The 27,921-nt window shown below is 51.2% G+C and overlaps 3 protein-coding genes across 7 annotated transcripts; 2 read left to right on the forward strand and 1 right to left on the reverse strand.

The window, feature by feature from the left end:
• Window positions 1-8,116: 8,116 nt before the first annotated feature.
• On the forward strand, window positions 8,117-12,665 carry IL27 (interleukin 27). Its single transcript, XM_024560362.3, has 5 exons — window positions 8,117-8,270; window positions 10,294-10,466; window positions 10,551-10,649; window positions 11,478-11,636; window positions 12,393-12,665. The coding sequence occupies exons 1-5, from the start codon at window positions 8,240-8,242 to the stop codon at window positions 12,663-12,665; spliced, it is 735 nt and encodes a 244-aa protein (XP_024416130.2). The 5' UTR covers window positions 8,117-8,239.
• APOBR (apolipoprotein B receptor) lies at window positions 11,991-17,491 on the reverse strand. Of its 2 annotated transcripts, none has more exons than XM_045195424.3 (4): window positions 17,410-17,491; window positions 14,164-16,875; window positions 13,813-14,078; window positions 11,991-13,723 (listed from the first exon to the last, which is right to left on the reverse strand). In XM_045195424.3, the coding sequence occupies exons 1-4, from the start codon at window positions 17,482-17,484 to the stop codon at window positions 13,654-13,656; spliced, it is 3,123 nt and encodes a 1,040-aa protein (XP_045051359.2). In that variant the 5' UTR covers window positions 17,485-17,491; the 3' UTR covers window positions 11,991-13,653. The 2 variants fall into 2 exon arrangements, with proteins under 2 accessions (XP_045051359.2, XP_024416195.2); XM_024560427.4 differs by lacking the exon at window positions 17,410-17,491 and adding an exon at window positions 17,216-17,330 and having other exon boundaries at window positions 11,992-13,723.
• Window positions 16,527-27,900, forward strand: CLN3 (CLN3 lysosomal/endosomal transmembrane protein, battenin). Of its 4 annotated transcripts, none has more exons than XM_053927070.1 (17): window positions 16,527-16,630; window positions 17,959-19,054; window positions 19,242-19,364; window positions 19,502-19,580; window positions 20,961-21,057; window positions 21,837-21,908; window positions 22,281-22,360; window positions 22,475-22,560; window positions 23,059-23,131; window positions 23,217-23,360; window positions 24,183-24,301; window positions 25,056-25,102; window positions 25,192-25,260; window positions 25,355-25,410; window positions 25,531-25,624; window positions 27,304-27,444; window positions 27,547-27,900. In XM_053927070.1, the coding sequence occupies exons 3-17, from the start codon at window positions 19,319-19,321 to the stop codon at window positions 27,664-27,666; spliced, it is 1,323 nt and encodes a 440-aa protein (XP_053783045.1). In that variant the 5' UTR covers window positions 16,527-16,630; window positions 17,959-19,054; window positions 19,242-19,318; the 3' UTR covers window positions 27,667-27,900. The 4 variants fall into 4 exon arrangements, with proteins under 4 accessions (XP_053783045.1, XP_024416196.2, XP_024416197.2 ...); XM_024560428.3 differs by lacking the exon at window positions 16,527-16,630 and having other exon boundaries at window positions 17,623-18,172; window positions 18,594-19,054; XM_024560429.3 differs by lacking the exon at window positions 16,527-16,630 and having other exon boundaries at window positions 17,623-18,172; window positions 18,867-19,054.
• The last annotated feature ends 21 nt before the right edge of the window (window positions 27,901-27,921 follow it).

Below are 27,921 nucleotides of genomic sequence, written 5' to 3' on the forward strand. Positions count from 1 at the left end.
CCCCTGTGAGTGAAAAGGAAGTGAAGGGGAGTCGATATAAATTTTCTGCTTCGAACTGGGTTGCTGGACCTGCTCTGCTTTCCTCCTCCAGGACCAGGTTGACAGTTGCATTCTGTGGCTCAGGCCAGCAAAGACAGCAGTGAGGCCATTGAGGTCTTGGCCAACCAGCTCTGGGAGAGGGGTCCTGGTGAGCGGAGCCAGTCTACTCACAAGATCTTCCACCTGCCGAGGTGAATGAGTATGAGCCAGGATGGGGGCCAAGGAGGTGGGTGGCGAGTTGACCTCTACCCCAGCTCCTGCTCTTGCAGCAAGGTCCCTGCTTTCCTCTATCTCTTTGCTCCTGAGCACTTCCTGGTATTTACTGAGAAAGCTTAGAATGCATATTTCTACTCCTGGACAGGTGAACAATTCTGGAACTGGAGGTAATGGCCATGAGATTCCTGGTAGGGGAATGTTTGGAGGCCCTTGGGGCTGGAGACTTCCTGGGTTCAACACTCTCTAATTTTCCCCTTTTCTTCTCCTCTTCCCTCTCACTGTGTTTCTATTTCCTGCATTCTTATGATTTGTGCTACTCACTATACCCATCCTTACAAGATACTGGACCATAAGTGGGTGGCAGAGCAATTCACACTCTCAGTGAATGTAGGAGGGGTCGTCACTTTATCAAGAGCCTGGAGGCCATTCGGGTGGGGCTGGAGGCAAGGGTTGGGGGGCTCAGGGCTAGGCCTCTTCCTGCCTCTTCATTTCTGGGCCTGTCACCTGTTTTCTGGCCCCTTCGTTCCTTTGTTCATTCATTAGAGGTGGTATGACTAGTGGTTAAGAGTGTGGACTCTTGTGACTATAGTTGATTACATTGTATTACATATTCCAAATTTGGTAAGACAGTAGAACTCCAATGTTCTCACTAAATAAATAAATAAGTAAATAAATAGTGCAAGATGTGATGGATGTGTTAACTGACTCAATGGGGGGAATCCTTTTGCAATGTAAACATGGCAGACCATCATATTATGCACTTTAACATAATTTTATTTGTCAATGACATCTCAATAACATTGGGGGGGAAAGTGTGCATTCTTGAGTCATATGTTTTAGTTCAAATTTCAGTTGTGCTGTTGTTTAAGCTCAGTTTCTTCATCTGTTAAATGGATTGTTTTGAGGATTATATGAGTTTATGCATGTAAAGCTGTTAGAACAGTGTCTGTCTATGGAGAAGGTTTGGTAAATGCTAACTGCTCTACAAGGCAATATAGTATAGTGGTTAAAAAAAACAGATATCTGGGTTCAAATCCTAGAGCTGCCACTTACTAACTCTCACATTGGGCACAAAGCTTTAACCTCTCTGGGCCTCGGTGTCCTTTTTTGTATAAAATGAACACAGATAATAATACCTACAACATAGGATTAAATGAGCCAATTGTTGAAAAGTGCCTGACACATGTAAGTGTTTGATTAGATTTTAGTTGTGATTTTAATTTTATTCCATTCAGTATAAGCTCCATGAATGCAGAGCTTTCTGTTGGCTTCATTCACTGCTGTATCTCTAATGCCTGGAGCAATCCCTGGGACATACCAAGTAGGTGCTTGGTAAATAGCAACCAAGAATTTACTCCATTTCATACTATTCTTTCTATGTGAAATGCTCTCTCCATGAGCTTCTTCCTACTGTATGATACTATTCAACTTTTATCATGGTTTTTTAAATCTAGTCTGTGATTTTTGATATTGGAAATCAGTTGTGAAGGTGGATCACAGCAGGAGACGGAACATGCAATACAAGTGGCAGAAACACAACTCAAAATAGCTTAAGCGAGAAAGAAGATTGGCTTGTGAAACTGAACCTTTCAGAATATATTGCTTCAGGAAGAGCTGGATCCTGGCACTCTAAGTAAATAATAAGCAAGATTCTTGTCTCCCTCGCTAGCTCACAGCTCTGCTTTCCCATACATTGGCTCCAGTCTGAGGCAGGGTCTTCACTCATGGTGGCCCCCGCAGATTCAGGCTCACATCCCACCAGCTTAGCAATCCCTGAAGAGAGAAAGCCTCTTTCCTGACAGCCAGTCCAGGAACTGAATCTCAGTGTGTCTCATACCCATCCTTGAACTGTTCACTGAAGCAAAGGGACCCAGCCTGGGGATGTCAGTCTCTGAGAGAGGGGATGGATAATTCCACAAAGGAAAATCCAGATGCTTTTTAAAAATATATATATATGTAAAAAGGAAGAATGGGTATGTAGGTGGAAATGACAGATGGCAACCATATCCCAAGTGATGCTCTTCTCCCCTCATCCTCTCCCTGCTGACCAGTGGACGGTCTTTGATGAGCTGTCAGTACTAATAGCATTTTCCAGCCTACAGATCATCAGAGCACATGTTCACATGCTCTCTCTTTCTCTGTGAGGTAGGTGTTGTTCTGCCCGTTCTCCAGGTGAGGAAATGAAGACCAAAAAGTGGCTTGCCAGGGTCTCCTAGTAAGTTACAAGGTGCCCTGTTTTGTCATGTCCTCTCTGGTTTCATATACTTGTCCATTCGTCTCAGATAGGTGGCTGCCCCTGCAGGCAAAGACCATGGATTCCACACCCCTGTATTCAGCCCCTAACTCTGTCTTCCCTTCTCCTACCCACGTGCAGAAACACAGAAAGAATGAAAGTTGCTCATACCGACATTGCCAATGAGGCCCAGATGTCTGACGAGGCGGGTGGAGGCTTGAGGTCTGGAGAAGATTCCATGAGTTTGGGAAGGGCCCAGAAGGTGTAGAAAAGTCAAAAGGCTAAGGGACTTAACATCTAGATCTAGGGTTGTACACAGGGTCTTAATGTAGTGGGAATGTGATGGGACAGTCCTCAGAGCCCTGGATGGAAGAAGGCATTTATGAGAGAAGGAGACCTGAAGGAGGGGCAAAGCCAGTAATTTAAAGTGCAGAGGGAAGAGTGCTCTAGACAGAGGAAAACAGCAGGTACAAAGAAAGGCCCTCCCTGTGTAGGAGTGTGTCTGGTGCGTCAGTAGGGCAGCTAGAGAGCCAGTCGGAAAACAGAAGAGGTCAATGGGAGGGATCAGGAGGACCCTGTAAAGCACTGGAAGGGTTTGGCTTTTACTCAGAGTGAAATGAGGAGCCATGGGAATCAGTGTATCAGTCCATAGCCTGTGCACAGTAGATAGCCTGTGTCTAGTTTTATCACCTATAACACAAGGAAAATACTATAAACTCCTAAGACTGTTTAGAGGATTTGATGAGTTATTTGGGACCCAGGACCAAAATTGAGGCAGGAGCAAGAAAAGTAGGTCAGCAAGAACATATATGTAGTATATATTCTTTTGTACGAATAAGGTAGTACATACAAATATAAGCAGTGGGTGTGTCCCATTCCCAGGGAGTGAACTGTCTACTCACCAGGGGCTTCCACATGCAGTGGGAAGGAGAAGCAAGGGATAGGGTGGCCAGAGATGGCTGACCCTCCATGGAGGCTGCCAGGTGAGAGCCCTGGTATTGGAGCAGGGCCCAGTGGCAGCCTTGGGGCTTATGGCTACTGAAGGACCTGGTGTCTGCCTGAGGTCTGTCTGGCCCTCTCAGACACCTGTCTCGGCCTGTCCTAGGGCTCATCCCAGGGTCTACCTGCATTCCAAGTCCTCTTCATAGGGAGACCTGCTAAAGCATCACCTGGCCTGAGAGGTGAGTCTTATCCAGTGGTTCTCAGATCTGTGGCTGTCCACACACGGCCCAGGGCCCGACTGGCTGGCTCCCTGAGATTTAGCTTCTGGCCCAAATTCTGCTCTGATGCACACCTCTGGGCCATCAGGCTCCTTCTGCTTGTGCCCTCTTTGTATTTACCAATGACAATTAACACTTTTTGAGAGCTTCCTTGTGGGTCAGGCCTTATACTACTAATAATATTAATAGCTAAAACCTATAGTCTCACCACATGCCAGGCCCTGTTCTAAGCACTTTACAAACAATAGCTCATTGAATCCTCTAAACAGTCTTATGAGTTCATATTATTTTCCTCGTGTTATAGATGATAAAACTAGGCACAGATAGGTTAAGTAACTTGTTTAAGATCACAGAGTTAGGTGGGTTCGGCTGGGGTGGGGTGGAGGGATGGGGAGAAAAGGCATAAAACGGTAATTGAATAACAATAAAAATTTAAAAAAAAAGATCACAGAGTTATTCAGTGGCAGGGCCAAATATTTATGTGCACAGTTGTCACAGCAGTCTCATCCGGCTGGCAGATGAGGCAAGCACAGGGAGGCTTTGTGCCTTGGTGAACGTCACACTGGGAAGTGCTGGAGCTGTGAAAGGAGTGTGTTCTGTCTGACCCCCCAGCTGGGCCCTGGCCCGTGACGCCTTGCATCCTCCCAAGTTTACTTTCACTGATGGGCTGAGAGGTGGGCCTCGTTTCACAGATGGGAAAACTGAGCACAGAGTGTCTGAGCATCTTCCTCAAGAGGGGGCGTGTGGGAAAAGGCAGAGCAGAGCTGGGACTCAGCCCGGGACTTTTCATCCCTGGGCTGGTGTTTTTCCTCTGTAGCCCACCTCCTGGACTTTGAACTCTTCCTTCCTGGCACTCAACAAATGCGGGCCCCGCCTTCTCCTCATACCATGAGCTTCCTAGTCTCCCCACCCTTGCATTTGTGTGGCATTTACAAAGAACACCCAGTGATGACCATCTTGTCTATGGGACATTGCCCCACCCCTTCTTTCAGCCTTCCTCATGGATCCTCCTTGGCCTTATTGGAAAAAGAGGTGAGACCTTTTCCCCTCCCCAGGATCAAAGGTGGGTGGGAGGGGGTAGAAATAAATCCTGCTAAACCCTACTATCTACCCCCACTGTCCTGGGAGGGGGTGGGCAGTGCCTAGCCTCAGGGTCTCACATCCTGTGTTTGGGAAACTCAGAGGTGTGGCCCCAGCTCCAACCAAGCCTAGCCTTCCCCCAGCCCAACCCCCAGCCTTCCTACCTTCACCAAAGCCCATCTTGGTTTCACCTAGGGATTAGTTCCAAGCCTCAAAGCTGACAACATCACAGGGCCCAGGGATTCCCCTCCCAGCCCAACCTGAAAACGGGGGACTCAGATTTCCAGTCTTCATTCTGCCACTGATCTAGGGGGTGACCTTGAATAAGATTTTCCCCTCCCTGATTCCATCCTGATGTCACATCTGAAACTTCTGATTTCTGTTTCCTGGGCTCAGGGTTCCCATGCAACCCCATGGAGTGCCCCACAGGATCAGAGTTGTGTCAGAACTTGAAAAATAATCAGAAAATTGGTGTATGCTTCTTCTCTTTTTAAAAATCATCTAGGTTTTAATTCACTAAATAGTAATAGTGGTAGCATTTGAAAATTGCTATCACTTTTCAATGAGGAAACTGAGGTCCAGGGCAGGCTAGTGACTCACCTGAGGTCACCAGAAGGATTAAAGGCACAGATTAAAGGCATAGATTACAGAAGGCACACTGTAATCTATGACTTAAGAGTTCTTGGCTTCCTTTCCTGCAGTTCTCACCCCTCACCACATCTCTCCCATTTCCTGCTGGCTGCCCTAGCCCTAGCCTCAGCTCACCAGTCAAGATTAACTTGTGGAAACCGAGGCCAGGTAGGCATAGATGAGCCCAGACCCACCCTCCAAGAATATGGACAGAGGCTGGCAGTGCCCTCACGAGCCCTCTGGCTTCTTGCCAAGGATCTGCTAAGATCGTGAGTGCAGGGCCATGCCCAGGTGCCCCCTTTACATCCCTCAGCACCTAGCTGGAGCCTGGGCCAGAGTGGGAGAAGGCTGGAAGTGAGAGCCCAGGGCTCAGGCTGGTCCCAGACCTGCTGCTCCACAGATTTCCAGCCATGAGCAGAACCTCAATGAGGTACTCGTGGCATGAGGCAGATTTGTTGGGTGATTTTTTACGAACCTAATATTGTTAGCTACTGGGGATACATCAGTGCACAAAGCAGGCAAAAGTTCCCACCCTTGTGGAATCCATATCCTAGTACATGGAGACAGACCAAAAATAAATGAGAAAATGTTAAACATCTAAAAATAGTATATATCTAAAATGCTATATAGAAAAAAAATACACAAAAGGGGATAGAGAGGGCCAGGGGCAGGGTTGTATTTTTTTTTTTTTAGTAGGGTGGTCAGTGAAGACCCTACTTGAGAAGGTAACATTTCAGCAGAGATTGTAAGGAGAGAGTAAGCATGGCTGATATCTAGAAGAAGGGTGTTCTAGGAAGAAGGAACAGCAAGTGCAAAGGCCCTGAGGCAGGACATGCCTGGCATGTTCTAGGAGCAATGAGGAGGTCAGTATGGCTGGAGTGGTGTGAGTGAGGATAGAGTGAGTAAGATAAACAAATGTTAAATGTCCACTGAAGACAAGCTTTATGGGAGGAAAGGATAAGCCATTCAAGGAAGAAGCCTGTGACAGGGCCTATACTAACAGAGAAGGTTGAGGGATGGGAATCCAGAGAAGACAGTGAGGGCATTCTAAGCAGAGACCAGCTTGTGCAAAGGCAAAGAAGTATGAGGTAGCTCATGTTCAAGCATGAAGATCCAGAGGCTGTAGAAGGAATCAGTGAGAGGGGCGAGACTGGAGGAGTCAGCTACAGCCAGATCAAGAAGGGCAGAGAAGCAGCAAGGAATAGGAGGTCTCAGGGAACCCTAAGACAAGGTTGGGAGGGCCAAGAGGTTGTGTCCAGAGAGCAGGAGATGGGGTTCAAGGTTTGCAAAGTCAGGAGTGGCTGTGGTCAGGGAGGGAGTGAGGTGGACATGCCTGTAGGATGATGGTAGGACTTGGGGATGTGAGGAAAGACAGCCAGGGCCTTCGTCCTCACCATGAGCCTCGGGATGTGTAGGACCCTCCTGCAGGGAGCCCCAGGTACATGGGATATTGGGAAATGAGCTGCCATTCACCACTGGGGGGCAGTGCAAAGGAAACCAGTCTGGGCTAGGCAGGTGCCAGCCACTCTTCCTTTTCCTTCTCCAGCAGTCCTCTTGGATTGCTCTTTTGTTAGTGCTGGTACTTCCCTGGCAGTTGGTCCCTGGCTACCCAGGCAAGGCTGAGGGAGGGGAAGCCCCCTTGGTTTCTGTCTCACAACAGGGACCCAGCAGGGAAACCCCACAGGTCCCAAAAGGAAAGTGGCAGCAATGGGCCTCGGGGAAGACCAAGAAACCCCCATCTTCTCCCTGAAGATGGGAAATCCAGGGTGGGGCTTAGGGTGGGGCTGTGCTGGAAGGGAGATCTGTGGTCCATGAAACCCTGCCAGAGCAGAAATGCCAGGACTATTCTGGAGCCTGGCTAAGCCCTGATCCTGACCTCACACAACCCCAACTTGGTCACAGGCTGGGCCTTGACCCTGCTCATCAACTGAGCTCTTATCCCAGCCCAAGTCTAATCCCTGACCTGAGCTGTAGGCTCAGTCAGAATCTTGACCGCAGACAGAGTTGTGTGCCTGAACTGGACTGAGCCCAACCCTAATTCATCCCAAGCAGAGCCCTCAGGTCACTGATAGCTTTGACCCCAAACACAGAGCCAGGATGTTGGCCCCAGACAAAGCTCTGAGTCCAACCCTTCGTCATGTACTGATCTTGATTATAGAATGAGCTTTAATTCAAGTTCTGATTCTGGTGAAAGACTGGGTTCTTGGCCCTGAATAAAACTTAACATCCAGCCCTGACCCTGGCACTGATCCCTGACATGGCCCAGATTGAGGGCCCTCTGCCCCATACAGAGCCCCATCTCATCTACCCAGTGAGCCCCAAGTTCCCTTATATTTCCTTCCTCAGCCATCTAGTAAACCAGAAGGGAGTAAGACCCCCCACGTCCCCTCTGATAGGCAGTCTTTTTACCTGGCCATTCATTTGTCTTTTCAAGGACATTAGACCAGTGATGGCACTAGAATGATAATGACAGAGCAGAGAAGAGGAGAGAATTCAAGTGTCTGGGACCTACCAGCAAATAGAGCAGGGTGGCTCACCCAAGAGTGGGGAATTGAGGGGAAGACTGGACCTGGGAGCTCAGCAGGGGTCAGCAGCTTGGATTGACCGAAACCCCAGCTTCCCGCCATCCCCCACCACACCTCCCACCCCCTCTGGGAAGGGAAATTACATTTCCCCATTTTAGCAAGGGGTGGTGAGGAGGGAAGACTGAGTTAAAGCAAAGCTGAAAGTACAAGCAGGACGGAAAGTGAAACCGGGCACAGCCCCCGTATAAGATGCCCCCGACCCGGGAGATGGCTGATCAAAGAGACTGGGCCCTGCCATGGGCCAGAAGGCAGGCGACCTTGGCTGGCGTGAGTTTGAGGCCAGGGCTTGGGGCAGAGGGGTGGGTGGTTTGGTTGAGATTGAACAGAGGATGGGAGAGCTTGACTGGTGTGGATGGGGGCAAAGGGCTGAGGGGCAACTACTTGGCAGAGACTAAGGATATAAGATACAGCTCACTGGAGGATGGGGATAAGGCCAGCATGAACGGGGAACCGGGGTTGGACAGACAGGTGGTGGTTCAGCCAGGGCTGGGCAGAGCACGATACAGTTTGGCTGGCTTGAATGAGGGGCAGGAGTAGAGGGCTGGTGGTTTGGCTAGGGCTGGACAGAGGATGGGAAGACTTGACTGGTATGAATGAGGAGAGTTGGACAGATGGGTTGACCAGGACCAGGGCCTGGCAGATAAATGGAGGGTTTGGTTGGAGTGAATGAGTAGAGGCCAGACAGCTTGGCTGAGAACTGGTGCTGACTAGAGGAACAGCCAAGAGTTGGCACAAGTAGGGGGTCTGTGGCCAAGGAGTCAGCAGTCTAACTGGGTCAAGGGTCTGTAGTTTGAGGTTCAGGAAGAGGTCCAATCTACAATTGGTGACTGAAGGACTCAGAGGCTGGAACAAGAGCAGATGGTAGGGTCAGGGTAGGGACCGAGGACTAAAAGATGGGAGCAGAACCATCAAAGTCCAGGGCCAAGGACCCAGAATTGTCTGCAGAGGTTAGGGAGAAGCCAGGGGAAGGGTCTAGGGCCCCCAGAGCTCCAGCAGGAAGTGGAGGGTCGGTGGCAAATGCCACAGCTCAATTCTGAGTGGACAATATCCACCAGGGTCTGGGGCACTGCTCTCGAAGAACCCTTCTCTGCCCACAGTCTCAAGGATGCCAAAGTGGCCACAAGTCAGTGATGCTAGAAGTTAGAGAGCCAGGCACTGGCCACCCCCTCTGGAAGTCCATGGGGAAAGTGGACCTACCCAGAAACTCCCCTTGGTCTTTACTGAGTAGACACTTCAAGGAGCAGAGCCCAGGGATTAGAGATCAAGAACAGACAGGGAAGAGGCATGGAGAGGAGGGTGAGCAGGAACAGACTTAGACTTCAGGCCTGTTTTGGTTTGCATTTCAAGGAGAATTGTGTAACTCGGGTGACTGCTAGATTTCCTCTCCCTGAGGGAGAAACCACAGAACACTGCCCTCTTCCCAGAGCTCCTGTCCCAATGCCCCTCTTTCTCTTGTTCAGAAAACACAGGGCAGGAAGCCTTTTCAGAACTCAGCTGGTCAGATTCCCCCATTTTATAGATGGGAGCTTGAGACCCAGAAATAATAGGTGACTTGCTTAAGGGAAGAACCCAAATGAGAAACAGGGGTTCTGCTTCACGATCCAGGCCCTCCTGCCCTTCCTGGCATCTCTTTTTTCTCCCTCACTGCAGAATGACCCACCCACCTTGGTAGTGGAGGGACAAATTTGTCCTTCTGACTCCCTGGGATAGAGCCTCTGGCATTGCCAGCCATCCCTGGGGTCCTAGTTTGGGCCATCAGAGCCACCTAGCCAAGCCTAGGGAATTCTTGGCAGAACAGAGTGTGCCTGCTCCAGGGGAGGTGGCCGACTCCTCTGAGTTCCCTGCGGAAGCTCACAGGATCTGCATCTGGGCGGATCTGGAATCCAGTCCTGCTTCCCTCACCCTCTGTCTATGTACCTTGGCAAGTCAACCTCATGAACCTCATTTTCCTCATCTGCAAAATGAGAAGAATAATAGCACCCAGACTGCCACATAGAGCTGTGCAGTTAGTTCACTGAAAACGACACTTGGCCAAGGGAGTTTGTGGGGGATTGAAATCCAGACGGAGATCTGCTTGCAAAGGTGGGCTACTCTGTGCAAGGCTGAGTCTGCCTAGGGGAAAGGGCACTTTCCTTTCAGTCACACAAGAGATGCCATGCAGTGTCTTCAGTAGCTTCCATCTCATTAGTGGTTTTGAGGGGTCAGTGAGATGAAACACAGAGCTTGGCTATAGCTTGAGTTCTTCTCAAGCCCTCCTCTCATTTTGCCTACCTTCTCCCCATCTATCCAGGGCTCAGCCTTTTGCTGCTCTCCTTGCTCCTGGTTCGAGCTGGTGTCTGGGGATTCCCAAGGCCCCCAGGGAGGCTGCCCCTGAGCCTGCAGGAGTTGCGGGAGGAGTTCAAGGTCAGCCTGCATCTTGCCAGGAAGCTACTCTCCGAGGTTCGGGCCCAGGCCCACTGTTTTGTGAGTTTCCCTAATGCAACTGGCGCAGGGGGTGGGCAGATCCCCAATCCCTTCTGGCCCCTGCTAACAGACCTTGCCCTACAGGCTGAATCTCACTTGCCAGGAGTGAACCTGGACCTCCTGCCCCTGGGAGGGCAGCTCCCCAATGTTTCCCTGACCTTCCAGGCCTGGCACAGCCTCTCTGTGAGTGAGGGGCTGGTGGGGTGGGGCAGGTGAGCTGGCAATAAGGCTGGACTGGGTGGTTAGAAATGAAGTGAGGGATTGAAATGAAGATGGATTTGGGAATAAATTAAAGGACAGAATCTGGATGAGGTTGAGTATGTCATTGGATATAAAGATGAAGCTAAATAAAGAAATGAAGTTACGAAGAAGGTAAAAGTGAAGTGGGCATGGAAAAAAAAAGGTAGGTATGGGAATAGAATGGGATCAGGACTAGAAATTAGAATGTCTGGGAATAGGAAGAAGGTTGGGGATGAGAGTGAAAATAAAGTGAAGGATGGAGAAGGGATGGGGATTACTGGTGAGGACGGGAATGGAATGGGGTTGGGAAGGAGTTGAAGAAGAGATAGATGATGAGAATGAAGCTAGACATATGGACGAGGGATGGAATTTGGATTAGGAATAGGAACAGGTTGGAGACAGGCTGAAAACAAGTGAAGAGATGGAGATAGGATGGGATGGTGGAGAAAGTAATAAAATGGGGCAAAGTGGGGCTATGGATAGAGAGTGATAAGACAATGGAGATGGGGTTCAGGTTAGACATGAGTTCAGGTGTGGGACTGAAAATGAGGTTGAGAAAGGAGATAGAAGTCACAGACAGAGGAGACTGGAATGATGATGAGTGAAGGGTGTGGAGAAGGAAATAAAGTTGAGGATGAGAACAGATATTTAGATGGAATGGGGATTGGAGTTTGGGATGGGAATGGGACCCAGAGAGACATGGGATTGGGTTTGAAGTGGGTCATTCTTGGCCTGCGAACCTTTCCTGACCCCTTCCCTCTGCTTCCACAGGACCCAGAGAGGCTGTTATTCCTCTCCATGACACTTTGCCCCTTCCAAGCCCTCTTGGGAGGACTGGGCAGCCAGGGGATCTGGGCCAGTGCAGAGAGGAAGCAGCTGTGGGCCATGAGTCTGGATCTCCGAGACTTGCAGCGGCATCTTCGCTTCCAGGTAGAGTGCCCACCCACCCTCCTTGAACCCCAGAGACCAAAGCTGAGGGTCACTGGCCCCCTTTTTAAAATACTCCCATGCCCACAGGTAAGGTAAGTCTAGAAGGAGATGCTCCAGATCCTCTGAGTGCGGATGTGTGAAAGGTGGAAGTGTGTGTGTGAATGTGTGTGTGTGTGTGTGGCTGCACCGGGCCCTGGCTCTACCCCGAGAATCTTTGCCTTCTCTTGGGGTCTTGGTCTTAAATGAGAGAACAGCTCTGAAGCACCCAGCACAACATCTGGCATTAACAGGACCAATAATAAAGTTGGTTCCCTTCTCCCCATCATCCTCTGACATCACCAGGTCCTCCTGAATATTTCAAAGGGAAATAAGAATTTTACCTTTACTGAAAGGAGAATTGAAAATGCAAGCAGCAGAAAACTAGCTACATCACCCTTCCGCCCATCTCTGATCCTAAGATGACCCTTAAGAGAGGACTTTTCAGACCTTCAAATGCCCAGAGCAATCCTGGATGAATGAGCCAGCTCCCTCCACGAGCATCATCTCACTCTGTGACTTCCATTTTCTTGAACCAAAAAAGCAGGCAGGACAACATGAGATGACAACATAATGGAAGATCTGAAGTAGGGGTTGTCCAGGGAAATCATTACTTTGTGGTCTCTGGTGTCATTTGGCACCACTAGACACATAAAGGAATGAGGATTCACTCAGCATCTCAGCCTGACTATTTTTTGATCCATGGGCCTCTTCTCACAGGTGCTGGCTGCAGGATTCAACCTCCCTAAGGAGGAAGAGGTGGAGGAAGAGGAGGAGGAGGAAAAGGGTAAAGGGCTGCTCCCAGGGATTCTGGGCAGCCCCTCGCAGGTGTCAGCCCAGGTGTCCTGGCCCCAGCTCCTCTACACCTACCAGTTGCTACACTCCTTGGAGCTTGTCTTGTCTCGGGCTGTGCGGGACTTGCTGCTGCTTTCCCAGGCTAAAAACCCAGTCCAGGCCTTGGGGTGTCCAACCCCAGCTGGCTCCCAGGCCTGATGGAATGGTTTCTTAGCCCCTTCCCTCTCCGGTTAGGATTTTAGGACTGGAGTCGGGGCCAACAGGACAGCCTCCAGCTCACCGCCTTAAGACCAGGCAGGACTCTACTGACCTCCGTTCCCAGACCCTACCCAATAACTTAAGGCTCCTCTAGTCCTTGCTGGATATTTATTTCTTGGATATTTATTTATTGTTTAGGGAAATGATGGTTTATTTATTGTTTCAGGGCCTGCTGGTTGTCCTAGGCCTAGGCCACCAGTCTGGGTGCCTAATAAAGCACTCTCACTCTTTCTCTGCCTCAGCTTCTTTTCAGAGAAGGGGTTTCTGACACCCATGGGGGGCCAGAATGGACTCTGCAGCCTTTGGCCACCCTGGACCCCTCTCTGCTCCTACATTTTTGGGGTTCCTGGACCACCTTTCCCTACTCTGACTTGCTCAGTTCGTGGCTGCCATAGTAACCAGCAGAATTCTAAGGCTGAGCTCCCATTTGCAAAGCTCAAGGTGGCTGGTCTACATACATCAACTTTTGATTGTAAGTGGAGCTCCATAGGCCCTCCTGGCCCCTTTCCTCTGGGCTGGCTCCCACCCCAGACATTTGCCTTCCTCCCACACAGCTCTCCAAGGGCTTGGGAAGGGGGTTACAGAGTGGAGGCAGTCAGAGAGGAAAGGCTGTGGGAGCACTGTCTCTGTCCCCTCTCAGTCTTCCAGACCGTGGCTGAGACAGATTGAGGAGGTAATCAGGACAGGCCATGAGAGGTGGTCCCAGTAGGGCAGGTGGTCCATCAGCTGTATTGGGAGTCAGATTCCTTAAGGTCATGGTTCTCAAAGACGTCTGGTTCTGTCTGCTCTGTGAATTAAGCTCCAAGAAACTCAGGCCCAGATGGTGGATAGGGTGCTTCCACAGTGGCCAAGGGAGTCGGGCTGAACAGGGTTCAACCAAGCCCTCTGACTCTCACTCAGGGCCTGGCTCTTGGATCTCAGTGCCTAGTCACTGGGGCTTTGGCCGGCCCAGTCTGGCTTGGAGTTCCTGCATCATGCCGGAGTGTGCAAGGCCAAACCTGGAGGGGGAAGACAGGCCAGAGAGCTGGTCTCCAGGTATCCACGGCCTCCTGCCCATCCCAGTCCAGTCACCTCACCCCAAGCTTACCCGTGTCCCAGGGGCCTTCTCCTGGCTGGCACTGGAGTCCCTTCAGGTCGTGTGGGGCTTGGCTCTGGGGGTCCCTCTGGCTGGAGAGGTCTCTGCTCAGGGGTGGACAGCTCTTCCTCTGGTGGGGGGCTGGCAGGCTCCTGCTGCTGCTCAGAGGAGGGGATCCGTCGGAAAGAGGGCCGGGAGCGACGCTGCAAGGAGCTGCGGGAGAGGAGTACACGGCTCCGAGGTACAGACACATCCAGGCGAGATGCAGAAAGGAGGGCCTGCAGGGATGGAAGCACTGGGTATGACGGGGCTTGCCTCAAGATCCTGCTCTGTTTGGCTCAGGACACTGCCTGGAGCCCTCACCTCACTCCAGTTGCCATGAGCATCCCCTGGGGCACTTCCCGCAGCCTCTTCTGGTGGCCCAGGCTCAGCCTCTGCAGGGTCCTGATTCGTTGACTGGTCCTCCAGGCCCTGGATGTCCTCCAGGTCTTCTGGGTCAATCTCCTCGGCCTCTGCCCTCTGGTGTCTAGTCACCTCAATATCTTCCACATTACAGGACATTTGTGCCTCTTCCTCAGGGGTCTGGTCCCCACGCTGCCCTTCACTGCCTTCTTCCTGCTCCCTTACTCGCCATATCCCCGCCTCTTTTTCCAACAGCATCTGCCTTCCTGGGAGCCCCTCAGTTTCCACTATGGCCATGGTCCCCTCTGCCCCTGTTGCCTGGGAACCCAAGGTAAAGCCATCCATCCCACAGCTTCCTTCTGCTACTACAGACTCCCCAACCTCTACCCACTCTCCCCCTGGCTCACCCTTCTGAGCCTCAAAAGCTTCCACTTGGCCACTTCTGCCAGTAACTTCCTCTGCTGAGCCCTCCAGGCCAAATTCCTGCCCTCCTTTGTTCTCTCCCTCAGCAGCCTCCACTAGCTCCTCATCTCTGCCAGCTTCCTCTCTGCATTCTGAGTCCCAGCCTCTCCCAAATGCCCCATCCCCAGCTTCCTTGGCCTCTCTTTCAGGCCCTTCCCTAGTCCCAGCAGCCCCTTCATCCAAAATTGCCTTATTCTCCACAATCTCGGCAGCCAAAGAACTGGCTCCTGTATCATCCTCATTGTCCTGCAGGCTCTGAGCTGCCTCCTCCAGCCTCCAGTCTCTCCTGGGAGTTCTGTCTGACTCCCAGAGCACTGTAGCCTCTGCCTCCTCATCCTTGGTTTCTCTGGCATCTGACTCTCCCAGTGACTGGCCTGTCCCTACTTCTACCCCACACCTTCCACCTAGCTCCTGGCTCTCTGCCTCACACCCTGCTTCCTTTACTTTCTTCCACTCTCTGCCTACCTCCAGGACCTCTATCGATGCAGACTCTCTGCTTCCTGAAGCCTTCCCCTCCCCCTCTTCAGTACCTACTTTTTCCTCCTGGGTGTTCCCTCTCTCTACGTCACTTCTATGTTTTTCCCAGGCTTCTGCTTCAGAGATATCAGGCTTTACATAACCCATGTTCCTGAAATTATTCTCCAGGCTCCTTTCTGTCTCCTCTTTGCTCAGGGCTGAAATGTTCCAGAGCTCTTCCTTACCATCCTGTCCTTCCTCAGGTTGCTCTGTTGGGATCTGGAGACCTCCTATCAGCTCAAGTTTCCAGCCTTCAGTGACCCAGCGCTCAATGCCACCATAATCTACCCTCAATTCTTCTTGACCCATCTGAGCTTCCTCCTCATTCCTTTCCTCCCTGAACTCCTTTTCAGGTCTGGTCTCTGGGGTTGCCTCAAAGTCAACATCACCTTCAGCCTCGTTTGCCACTTTGTCCTGGGACAGCTCAGCCTCTATGGCCCAGGCATTTTCTTTCTCCTCCTTGGCCTCCTCTGCCTGCACTACCTCCTCCTCCAGACTGTCTTGAGCCACGCTGATCTCTGAATCTTGCCTCCCCTTGGCCTCTTTCCCATCCTGATCTGCCTGACCCTCATAACCCTCCCCTGCCTCCCATTCTGAGCCCTGGCCGTCTGCAGCCTCCCTCCCCACTGTCTGGTCCTTAGCCTCTTGTCCCACTCCTTCAGTTTCCAGGGCCCATTTCTGTTTCAGCAACAGGCTCACCTCAGCCTCTCTGTTTTCATCCATCTCCTCCTCCTGAGCTCCTTTGGAGGCCTCCTCTATGGCCCAGACTAACCTAGTGCCCTCTGGGATCATATCTCCTGAGACTGCTCCATATTCTGTCTCCCTGACTCCTGGGAGGTCAGTCTCCTCGCTGCCTGAAGTTGTCCCAGCCTCCTCCCCACCTGAGGTCGTCTTGGCCTGCCCCCTGTCTGAGGTTGTCCTAACCTCCTCTCTACCCTGGGGTGCCCCATCCTCAGATTCTGCCTCTGGCTCTTGTGTCACCTGTGCCCTTGTGCTTTGGCCATCCCTCACCACAGCCACCACATCTTCTTCCCTTCCAGCCTCTTTGGCCCCAGCCCCCTGGATCTCCTCTGCAACTGCCTCCTTGACTGACTGTTCTGATGTCCTGCCATTCCTGCCAGCGCAGGCCTTCCCCTCAGGCTCTCTGCGCCAAATCCACTCTGACTCCACCCCTCTGGCCCCCCCTGGCATTCTTGCCCTGACCTCTTCCTCCTCCTGTTCCCAGGTTCTCAGTGTCTCTTCTCTGTTCACTTCCTGCTCATTGCTCTCCTGATTCTCCTGGGCTTGGCTGCTCCTGTCTCTGGCAGCCTCAGACCCTGCCTCAGACTTCCTTCTGGCCTGCAAGGGGGCACTTGGCTCCTGGCACCTGGAGGCCTTGGCTGCCTCCCAGGCCCCATCGTCTTGCCTATCTCCTTGAGACCCGCGGGAGCTGCCTTCTCCCCAACTCCAGGTCTGTTCTGTAACTGAACTTCCTTCCTGGTGTCTTCTAGCCACTTCAGGCCCTCTCAGTCCTCCGTCCCACTTGCCTTGGCTGCCTCTGAGGCTCTCCAGGGCCTCCTGAGCTTCCTCCTCTACAGTTCTCCCTGACTTTCTTGTAGCCACTTCCCCCAGTTCCTCTGCTGCCCATGCCTCCCTTCTCTCTGCAGTAGGGACCTCATCTCCTATAAGGTAGGAGACAAAGGAGCTGAAGGAATCCTAGAAGAATGGGAGAGGGGAGGGACAAAGGCATTAGGGGGAGGCCCAGCCCTCTCCTGGGGGCCCTTGGACAGAGGAACTCAGAATAGGAAGAGGGGTTCTGGGATCTGGGAGGAGGAAGACAACAGGGTCTGCCGAAGGAATAGGAAATGGCCTAGATTGGGGGTATGTGTATGTGTTTTTGGAGTTGGGAGGATTGAAATCCAGAAAAGATTGGGCTAGGAGGCTGCCTGATCTTAGGGAAAGAATCTCAAGTCTGAGGAGAGACTCAAAGGGAAGAGGGAAGGTGAGGCCCCAGGGAGCAGTGTAAAAGTCTCTGGCATCTCTTTGCCCCTCTCACCAGTGCCCCCCTCAAGGCCTGATGCAGCCCAGGGAGATGTAGCCGGAGGAAATCCATCCTGTCTGTCTCTGTGTGTCCAGAAAGCTGAGAATGACCGTCCCCACCCACCAACAGAAGCCTGTCTTCCCCGGGACCCAAGACACTTCCTCTTCCCCAGTCTCCCCTGACGCATCTTTACCCCAGGCCCTACCCACCTTCCACAATGCCCACAGCAGCTTCCAGCCCAGGCTGGGAAATGAGTGTGCACCACACAGGGGACTCGGGTGCATATTTGGAGCTAAAGGGCAAGGGAGGAAGCCAGAAAGGAAAAAAAGGGGAGCAGGAGACCTCAGAATTGGGGATGGGGGAGGGGTTATACAACAACTGCAGCTCAAGTGACTCAGGTCTTGTATTCACACCTCAGCCATTTCCGTCACCACCACCGCCCCCCCCCCCCCCCCAAGCCATAGCCACTCTGTGAGAGGAAGCTGGGGTTTGTGGTTCCTGTTTTGCCTGGGGACAAGGAGTAGGAGGGAGGAGGGAGTTGGTAAGAGCTCTGGCTTCTCATTTCAGGGTCATTAATGCTTCCCCAAGGGGAACAAGGGGCTGGATTGGTGGCTTCAATGCCTCTTCCTTCATCTGTAGTCATTCTTGTGAAACAAAACTTGGCTAGGCTTTTATTGTGGTTATTTGTGTCTACCTCCCAACTTCCTGTGAGTTTCTCGAGGGCAGAGACCACGTATGACACGTTGCTGAATTTCTAGAGTTCTGCATGGGTGGTAGGACCCCATTTTTCATTGGTTGCGTGACCTTGGAAGAAGACCAAAAGGAGTACATATCAAACAGCAGTCTGAGGGCCTGGTGCTGAGAAACAGCTGATACAGGTGGGCACCAGCTATTGGAAGACCACGAGAGAGATTAGCAGGGGAAGGAGGTAATGAAGAAAATTCAGAATTCCGCTTTACCACCTAGAGGAAGGTAAGAGAATCCACTCCTAATTTGGGACTATGTAAAGTAACATTGATCAACACCACTTCCCCTAGTCCCCTTCCACAGCCCTACTTCCTAAATTTCCAATTAGAGAAATGAGATGAGATCACAGAATCAAAAAATTGAGCCTTACAAGTCATCTGGTCTGAGCAGGCGGGAATCCTGCAGCAGCCTGCTCCGCCAGCACCCCTGTCTCTGGTGCTCTAATTCTTATTGCTAAAAGAATCTCTCAGGTCACCTTTACGTCCAACTTTGTATGGTTATCAGTAACTTTCTTTTTTTGTTTTTCCCTCTGTGAAACCGGGAGTTGGACTACTTCTGTGATGTTCTCTGATCCTAGGATAATTTGGGAAAGGGATCTTTTAATGCCTTAGACACTGCCAATAAATAATTCATTAAATCCTCGTAGGTGGGCGTTACCTTTACATTCAGTTACCTTTACAATCTGAGGGCAACAGACAGGCCTAAGAAAGACCGGAAGCTGTCCGTCTTTGTTCCCAGCCAGAAACTGTCTGAAATGAGGAACAAGGAGCCATATTTGTTCCTGGCAAATGAGGGCCGCGAGAGCTGAAGCCGCGCACAGCCATGATTAGTGCTGGTTCAACACAGTCACGGCCTTGGTGCCATTAATCTAACATTGGGGCTCTTCTTGCTGATCCCACTCACTTCAATTTTAAACCAGCGATTCCAGGGTTTTCCTGGCCACTCTCGGTTCTACACACTGAAGCTGGGAAAGCCTTAAGCAAACACAGTGACAAGACCCGGAAGTTGTGAGGACCTCCGAGCACGTGATGGGGGAACCCGCTGGCGCTGTCACGTGACCAGCCAACCCGGTGTTCGCTGTTGCGGAATGTTCCGCTGCTCTTAAAGGTACAGGCTGCAGGGACCCTTGCTTTACAGGGGGCGGGGGCAGAATCTGACAGGTGGGGCGTGCTGGGGCGTGCGAGAGCGCGAGATGGGTCCCGGGTTTAGCGTAGTGGATCGCGGGGCGCGAGTGCAGCAGAGAAGCCGCAGCTGGGACTGGCAGTGGGGCGTTGATCTTTCCCACATGTCGCAGACCGACATCTGTCCCACCGGAGCCAACTCTGAACTTTCGCTGACTTTGGACCCCTCGGGGGACCTGAACTTGATGCCATGGGAGGTTGTGCAGGCTCGCAGCGGCGCCTTTCGGATTCTGAGGGTGAGTATTACGGATCGCCCTGTGCCCCGCGACCACCTGATAAGCTCCGGAGCCGGCTTGACTTTGGGAGAACACTCGTGAAGTCATCCTACACCTGAAGGTCGGGTAGGGATCATGCCTTCTTCTCGCCCTCCCAGGAGAGGAGTCCGCCCCGGAACCCCGGCCAGTTCTGCTGGACCCGCAGGGCGCCCATTGGAAGAACGTGATCGGCTTCTGGTAAGTGCCCTGAAGAGTTCAACACTAATAAAAATGGGCAGAGAGAGGGAAGCGACAGAAGAAAAGAGGGAAGAAAGGGTTGAGCCGAAAAAGGAGCTGAATCCACAAATGTTTACTGAACCAGTTGGTTTTCCCTGAGGCAATATGTAAATTTCCCAAACTTAAATCTTGTACTTTCCACCTTGGTGTTTTGGCCAGACCCTCATACCACCTGTAGGATTATTAACTTGTTTTTAGTCCAACTAATTAAGCATTTACATTTGTAAATATACATATTGTTGAAGGAAAACTTTAAATCATTACTCTAGACAGAAAGCAATATTTTCCTAATGCACATTTAAATAAATACATAACTACTTTTTAAAAAAATCCTCACCTGAGGATATGTTTTTATTGCTTTTAGAGAGAGAAGAAGGGAGAGAGGAGAGGGTGGGAGAGAAACTTCAATGTAATCACCTCCCATGCATCCTGACGAGGAATGGAACCCACAACATTTGGGTGTACAGGAGGACACTCTAACTGAGCCACCCAACCGGGGCACATCACTGCTTTTTAAAAGATCATCCAAACCTCCAAAAATCACTTTAGTACTGAGCCTTGGGAATACTTCTAGCACTTACCTAAACATCGAGGACTTGGGTGGCACACTAGGTTGGAAGCGACTTTCCGTGTGACTCTAGTCACATAGCCTCTCTGAGCCTCAGTTTTGCAGCAGTGAAATGGGAAGAGCAATAGCACCCCTTCATGGGCTTGTGAAAAGGACACATGAAATCTCTGGGGCTGGGCCCCGTTCCATTCCCATTACTGAGTATAGCTCTGGGAGACAAGAGTAAGCAAATGAGATCCTTCATGGATCATAAGGGACTTTGGTATTATCTTGTCTTGATCCCGACAGCACTCTGCAAGGTAGAAGAGAAATTTGTATGCCTACTTTACACATGAGTAGACCGAGGCCACTCAAGTAGGAAGCAGCAGACTTGGGACCTGAACAGAGTCCTTTGGTTTCAAGCCCCAGGAGCTTTCTACTGTACCACAGCGCGTCAGAGACAGTGGATCAGTGGATGAGAAGTGCCCCAGGAACTGGTGGGAGCTCACAGGAACAGTCATCAAGGATGACTTCCTTCTCTTCCTGGAAGAAGTCCGGGAGATTAGATGTGAACTCAAGTCTGTGATCCCAAAGCCCGTATTTCTAACCCTAACACTGAATGGAGATGAGGTCTGGTGTTAGAGAAAAAAGTGAAAGCTGATCGAAGGAAAGGGGGAGGTTTGGTGCTAGAATTGTGGGAAGATTGTAGGCTGAAAGGTTAAGACCTGTTCTTATATGTCATTTACATCTCAGTAAAACTGGGAGAAAAAAAAAATCTGTCCTGCTCACTCCAGGCTCCTGGGCCTTTGCAACAACTTTTCTTATGTGGTGATGCTCAGCGCTGCTCATGACATCCTTAGCCACAAGAGGACATCTGGGAATGAAAGCCACGTAAGTGACCCTCTCTACCTCCACCACTCAGTTCAGTCCCTGTGGGAACATGAGGGACTAACCCTGGGGCAGAGGCTCCCTTGAAAAATTCATGGAATGGGTGTCGAAGGGTGGGACAAACGGCCCAAATTTCCCAGTCTCCCAGATGGCAGAGCATGAAGGGTGTTTAAGAATCAATTAGTGCCAGGTGTACAAACTCAGATGGTGGCTGTGTAGAAGCATGATTTATGGCAGAGTTTCTTAACCCTCACACTGTTAACATTTTGGGCCAGAATATTCTCTGTTGTGGGCTGTCCTGTGCATTGTCGGGTATTTAGCAGCACCCCTGGCCTCTTGGCTAATGCCAGTAGCACCCCCTGCCCACTAGTTGTGACATTCAAGAATGTCTCCAGGCACTGCCAGATGTTCCCTGTGGGATCTAATCACCTCCATTTGGGAACCTCTGTCTGGAGGGCACACGCCCAAGCAGTGCAGCTGCCGCCTTGCAGGTCCAACAGGGAATTTGGTCCAAGATGAGACTTTCTGTAAACCCACAATTTTTAATGAAAGTTCCTGAATGTGTTACCTAAGTAAAGTCCATTTTCAGGGCCATGTTTGGCCTGTGGATCATTCTGTGGAAACCTCCTCCTTCCCATTGTACACATAGAGAAGGTGAGGTCCAGGAGGTCAGAGAGAGCAGAGCCATCCTTCAAGTGAGAGCAGAGCTAGGACTGGAGCCAGGCCCTGTCTGTCTAGACCCTCTTGCCACCAGGGTGAGAGACTTTCTTTCTTCCTATCAGGTAGACCCAGACCCAGTTCCCACCCCCCACAATAACTCATCTCGATTTGACTGCAACTCTGTCTCCACAGCTGTGAGTAACCACCCGGTCTTCCCCTGACCCCCACCCCCACCACCTCAGCACCTGGCTGGGACTGTCCTAATCATAGTAATGAAGACTGTCATTTCCTGGCCCCATTCTGTGTGTAGCTGATCTTGGTTCATTTAATCCATGCAACAGTACTGGGAAGTAGGCACTGTGATCATCCCCCAAACTGAAGCTCAGAGAAGGTGAATACCTTGACACACAGCTAAGGAGCAGCAGAGCTAGGACTTGATCCACATCTGAATTCAGAGCCTATGCTTGCAGCAGGTCTAGTTAGCTAGTTTCCGTCTTTCCTTGGCCACTGATTCAGAGGTTTGTCCCTGAGAAGGTCTAGCGTCTCATTCAGTTCTCCTGTCCCAGGCAGTGCTCCTGGCAGACATCCTCCCCACGCTCGTCATCAAATTGCTGGCTCCTCTTGGCCTTCATCTGCTGCCCTACAGGTCTGGGTGGGGATGATGGGAGGAAGGGCGGTTGGGATCTGTGAGGAGGCTGGGAGGGCAAAGGAGATGAGAGCCAGAAATGACCTTCCCCTCTCCTCCTCCCCCTCCCCTCAGCCCCCGTGTTCTCGTCAGTGGGGTTTGTGCAGCTGGAAGCTTCATCCTGGTTGCCTTTTCTCATTCGGTGGGGATGAGCCTGTGTGGTGAGCATGAGATTTTGTATCAGGTGGGAGACCCAGAGGGACTGCAGCCAAGCATGTGTGGGAAGTAGTCTCCCCAGCTCCCCAGAGGAAATGGTTTATCTTTGTAACCCTCAGTAGGTGCTAGGACTGCACAAGTAGGAGATGGGAGATGAGGTCATTTTAGAGGCATGGGTGGTGGGGGAGGTGGGAGGAAATGGATGGATTAGATGAAGACTGAGGTGCACAGAGGAACCGAGACTCCATCATGGGGGTGGAGGAGGCGTCCGGGAAGAGTTCTTGCTCCTGGTTTGGAAACAGTGGGTGTCAGTACCATTCCCTGTGAGAGGACATTTGGAGAGGGCTTGGTTCTACCCTGGAAGTGGAGCTCCGCCCATCTAAGGATCTGATTTTTTGCCCCTCTGAGCTGATGCAGAGGTGGCCATGGCCAGACACCTTAAGGGACTAGAGTTATTGGGAAAGGGAGAGGTATGGCCACTGTTGTGCTTGTGCTCCCCCCAGGTGTGGTCTTCGCCAGCATCTCATCAGGTCTGGGGGAGGTCACCTTCCTCTCACTCACCGCCTTCTACCCCAGGTAAGCGAGCAGAGCAGGGAGTGGGGAGAGGAGGTCCCGCTGCTGGCTTCGGTCCTTTTTAGTGCTCCAGTGTTCTTCTTCTCAGGGCTGTGATCTCCTGGTGGTCTTCAGGTACTGGGGCAGCAGGGCTACTGGGGGCATTGTCCTACCTGGGCCTCACCCAGGCCGGCCTCTCCCCGCAGCACACCCTGCTGTCCATGCTGGGTATCCCCGCCTTGCTCCTGGCCAGGTAAGCTGCCCTGGGCTGGGCGGAAGAAGTATTTGAGGAAAGAAAACTAGATCATGATCCCTCCCAGTCCTCAGATCCCTACAGTCTTGTTATGAGGGATGAAGGTTCTGGACTCTGATAAGCCTGGGTTTGAGTCTGGAGCTGCCACTTGTTTACTGTGAGGTATGGGACAAGCTGCTTTACCTCTCTGACCCTCGGTTTGCCCATATCTCAAATGGTAGTCGTCCTCCTTGCTTTCCTGTTAGGTGATATATGTGGAGCATCCAGTACAGTGTGGTTCCCAAGGTGATTTGAGGGAGACAAGGGTGGGCTTATTAATTGTATGGATTGTCATGTGTATTAGGAAAAAAATTTAACCAGTCAAACCTGTGATTTCACAGATTATTCCTTAGGACAATGCCATGTAGAAAAAGGGAATTAATTGAAAGGAAAGTATTAAGTAAAAAAATAACATACACAGGAGGAATGTGGATATGACAAATAGCATGAAGACAAAACATAAGTGAAATTTTGGAAGTTCTAGTCTAGCACAGAATGACCACATAATAAATGGTAGCTAGAGCAATCCTTACAGTAATAATGTCAAGAAAACAGCTGACTTGCTTAGTGTGAGCCAGGAGTCAAAAAAAGGGCCCAGGGGTGGAAGCAGCAAGGAAACAAATTTCAGCTCCAGAGAAAGAAGTGTTTCCTACAGTTGGAGCTCTCTAGCACAGGCGGGGTGCCTCAGAGGAGTATAGAAATGAGAGGGGCTGCTCTGGAAGGGAGTGGCCTTTCCCTCCTGACAGAGGCTCTTGGGCCTTGTCTCGTTCCACCTCCCCCTAGCTATTTCTTTTTGCTCACATCTCCTGAGCCCCAGGACCCTAGAGGGGAGGAAGAGGCAGAGAGGGCAGCCCGGCAACCGCTGATGAGCAGCGAGGCCCCTGAGCAGCAGTCAAAGCCAGGTAGGAGACGCAGGAGGGCCTCAGAGCTGTGCGCTCTTTCTAGGTTTTAGTTTTCTTCTCTAGAGTGGACAGTGGGAAGAGGAAGTGGATGTGTGTGCTGGTTATGGTAAGAGCCAATCACATTCATCTATTCCAGAAATACTCACTGAGTACTTACTATGTGCCAGACATTCAGTCACTGGGGGCGCGTGTAAGATAAGGAAATGAGGCAGAGTCTAACAGCTGAATCAGAAGCGTGCTTTTCACATATTGAAAAGCGCTGGAAGGGCAGAAAACAGGGTGTGCTAGAAGATGACAACTCGTGGGAAATGGAGAGGGGTTCTACTTAGAGAAGGTAGTCAGTGAAGGTCTTTTCAAGGAGGTGTCATTGGGCTAAAATGTGAGTGACAAGGAATCACCCAAGGACATTGGGTAAACAGGTTCTAGGTAGAGGGAACAGCAAGTGCTGAGACCCTGTGTTGGGAACGAGCCTGGATGTTCAAGAAACGGAGAGAAGGGGCCAGTGTGGCTGGGGTGGGGACGTATAGCCATCAAGCTGCACAGGAGCTGTGAAGAGGTCTCAGCTGGGGTTTTTTTTTACTCATGGTGACCTATATGTAACAAGGTTATGTATTCATATACCAACTTAACCATTTTAATTGTACAACCCAGTACGCATTCACGCTGTTGTGCTGGCTGGTTGATTCTTTCCCACCAGCACTCCTTCGCTTAGTCTGCCAACCTCACCTGCCTCTCTGTCCCTGCTCCTCTGCAGACTCCAGCACAAACCTCTCTTTTCAGGAGAAGTGGACTGTGTTCAAGGTATGGACAGTGGCTGTGGCCTGTCCCCATTGGTGGCCAGTGCCTGTCTCCCAGCCTTCCACTTATGTTATGTTTTCTGACTCATCCAGGGCCTGCTCTGGTACATCATCCCCTTGGTCCTGGTTTACTTTGCTGAGTATTTCATCAATCAGGGACTTGTGAGTAAGGGCCGACAGGAGGGGTGTGGAAATAGAGATCGAGATGAGGACTCACACGTCCCCATTCATCTCCCCTGTCTGGTCCTTGCCGCAGTTTGAGCTCCTCTTCTTCCGGAACACATTCCTGAGTCACGCTCAGCAGTACCGCTGGTGAGAACCTCGAGGTTGGGTGTCAGGACGGGCAGTCTGCTGGGAGGGCCTCGGGGTGGAGGTGCTGCTGTGTGAGTAGGCACTGGAGGGGCTTCCTTCTTCTCCCTGCCCCTGTCTAAGGTACCAGATGCTGTACCAGGCCGGCGTCTTTGCCTCCCGCTCTTCTCTTCACTGCTGTCGCATCCGTTTCACATGGGTCCTGGCCCTGCTGCAGGTACCAGGCCTCTGGCCTTCGCCCCTTCCCGACCTTAGCTCCCAGCTTCCCCAGGCCCCAGTGCTTCTGTCCATCAGCAGCAAGTGTTTATCGCTCCCTGTTGTGTTCTAAGCGCGAGGACAGAAGGGCAGCAGGGCTCCATGTCCAATGTGTCTTCCATAGCCAGACAATCCTGGATGGAAATCCTGGTTTCTGTACTCAGGCTTTGTGCCTATGGCCGGTCTCTGAAACAGTTTGAGCCTCAGTTTCCTCATCTAGAAGTCAGGCCAGGCTAACATCTGCTTCTCAGGGTAGTTTTAAGAAATACAGATGAGAAGAAGGGTGAAAAAGCAGTTAGAATCAGTCGTTTAATGATTATTTTGTACAAGCCTCGTGCAGAGACACAGGCTTTCAAATATTTCTAACCGTAACGACACGTGCAGTTTTTATTCCGCATGGTTAATTATGATAGAATCAGTGACACTGCACTCATCCAATGTATGTCTCAAGACATTTCAACTATCCATGACCAAAGTAACTTACAGCTTTAAAAAAACGAACACTTTTCCCTACGACAGTCTAAGAAAAGTACCTTTACATAACCAGCATTTATTGTGTCTTCGGCCCTGAAGGTAACTATTAAAGTAAACGTTCAAATATTATAGGAAAGTTTTTTACCCTTTTTAATTTACTTGAATTTATAACAAGATCTAGACTAAGTGTAGATTACACTCTAATGTTATGGAAACATCATGCAAATATCCTCTAACTTTCTCCTTTACTTTTTTAAGCAGTAGTGCCAGCCCAGGGCTTTGTTGCCCCAAAGTTCCAAATTGTGTCAACAATTCTTAACTCGGGATTTTTCATTAGATGCTGCTGAAATGTGGTTTATGATTTTAGTTACAATCTCAACCAAGGCTGCTTCGTAGAGATAGGGGCTTACAATCATTTAATTCCTTCACAGAAAATGTCTGGCCTAATGCCGCAGATGAGTGTGCAGTGTTTCGCAGGTCACTTTAGGATTACCAGAGTGTGCACTTTTAAATGCAGGTTTCTGAGCCCAGCTCGGATGGAATGAGTTAGAGCCTCTGAGGCCCAGGCTTGTGTGGGTAACAAGATCCTCAGGTGATCCTTTTGTGCACCGAGCAGCCCCTCTGGCCCCCACCCATTAGATGCCTGTAGCAACCTCCATTCCCACTGTGACAACCAAGAGCATCTCCAGACATTGTCAAATGTCCCCTGGGCAGCAAAATCAGGCCCAATTCAGAACCACTGGTCTAAATGTAGCCCCAGTATGGAAAACAGGGAAAACTATCCAGGGAGCCTTTGGGAGGAGAGAGAGGAGATCACGGGATTAAGCGACGCTAATCCACGCTGACCTGGGAAGCTGACCTGGGAACTGTGTAACCAGGAGATCCCCAGCAAGGGAAGGTGGAGTGGCATTCCCGGGAGTAGGAATGAAAAACAGCCAAGGGGCAGGGGAGGAGACCCACATGGTCTGGGTGCTGGGACAGGATAGGGAGAAGGCATGCCCTAGATCCCAGGGTCTGGTAAGCCAGCTGGATGTTAGGGTTTGACCCAAGCCTGCCAGCCCTCTCCCTTGTCAGCATCTCCAAGAACTGGGCCTGGAAGGGATGGCGGCCTCCCTCTCTGCCTGCCACCGGTCCCAGGTTCAGCCCTCCCCTCCACCTTGACCACAGTTCTTCAACCTGGCCTTCCTGCTGGTGGACGTGTGGTTGAGCTTCCTGCCGAACATCTACCTCATCTTCGTGATCGTCCTGTATGAGGGGCTGCTGGGTGGTGCTGCCTATGTGAACACCTTCCACCACATTGCCCTGGAGGTCAGCACCAGTTAGGCGAGAGCTGTATGTGGCCTTTTTGGGGAAAGCCAGGGCAGGGGTGTGGAGGGCTGAAGCTTCACCCCTGTTCCCCACTCTCCCCAGACCAGCTACAAGCACCGGGAATTTGCCATGGCAGCTACCTGTATCTCTGACACCTTGGGGATCTCCCTGTCAGGGCTCCTGGCCCTGCCTCTACACGACTTCCTCTGCCAGCTCTCCTGACACTGGGCTTCTTGGAACACAGGATGCATTGATAGGTGGGCAGGTCAGACCCCAGGCCTACAGCCCAGAGCACATCCATGAGCTCTGCCCCTGGACTTCGCTGCACGACTGGGCTGTGGAGAAGCGCTGAGGTTCCATTTTCCCTGGAGCAAGGGACAGAGCTTTCTCCCACTCCACGTTCACTTGAGGTCCTTGGTATTATGCCTCAGAATAAATGCCTCTATTATCGATTGACTCCTGTGCCATTTTTCTCCT

Source organism: Desmodus rotundus, chromosome 1, assembly GCF_022682495.2.
Source record: "Desmodus rotundus isolate HL8 chromosome 1, HLdesRot8A.1, whole genome shotgun sequence".
NCBI classification, from domain to species: domain Eukaryota; kingdom Metazoa; phylum Chordata; class Mammalia; order Chiroptera; family Phyllostomidae; genus Desmodus; species Desmodus rotundus.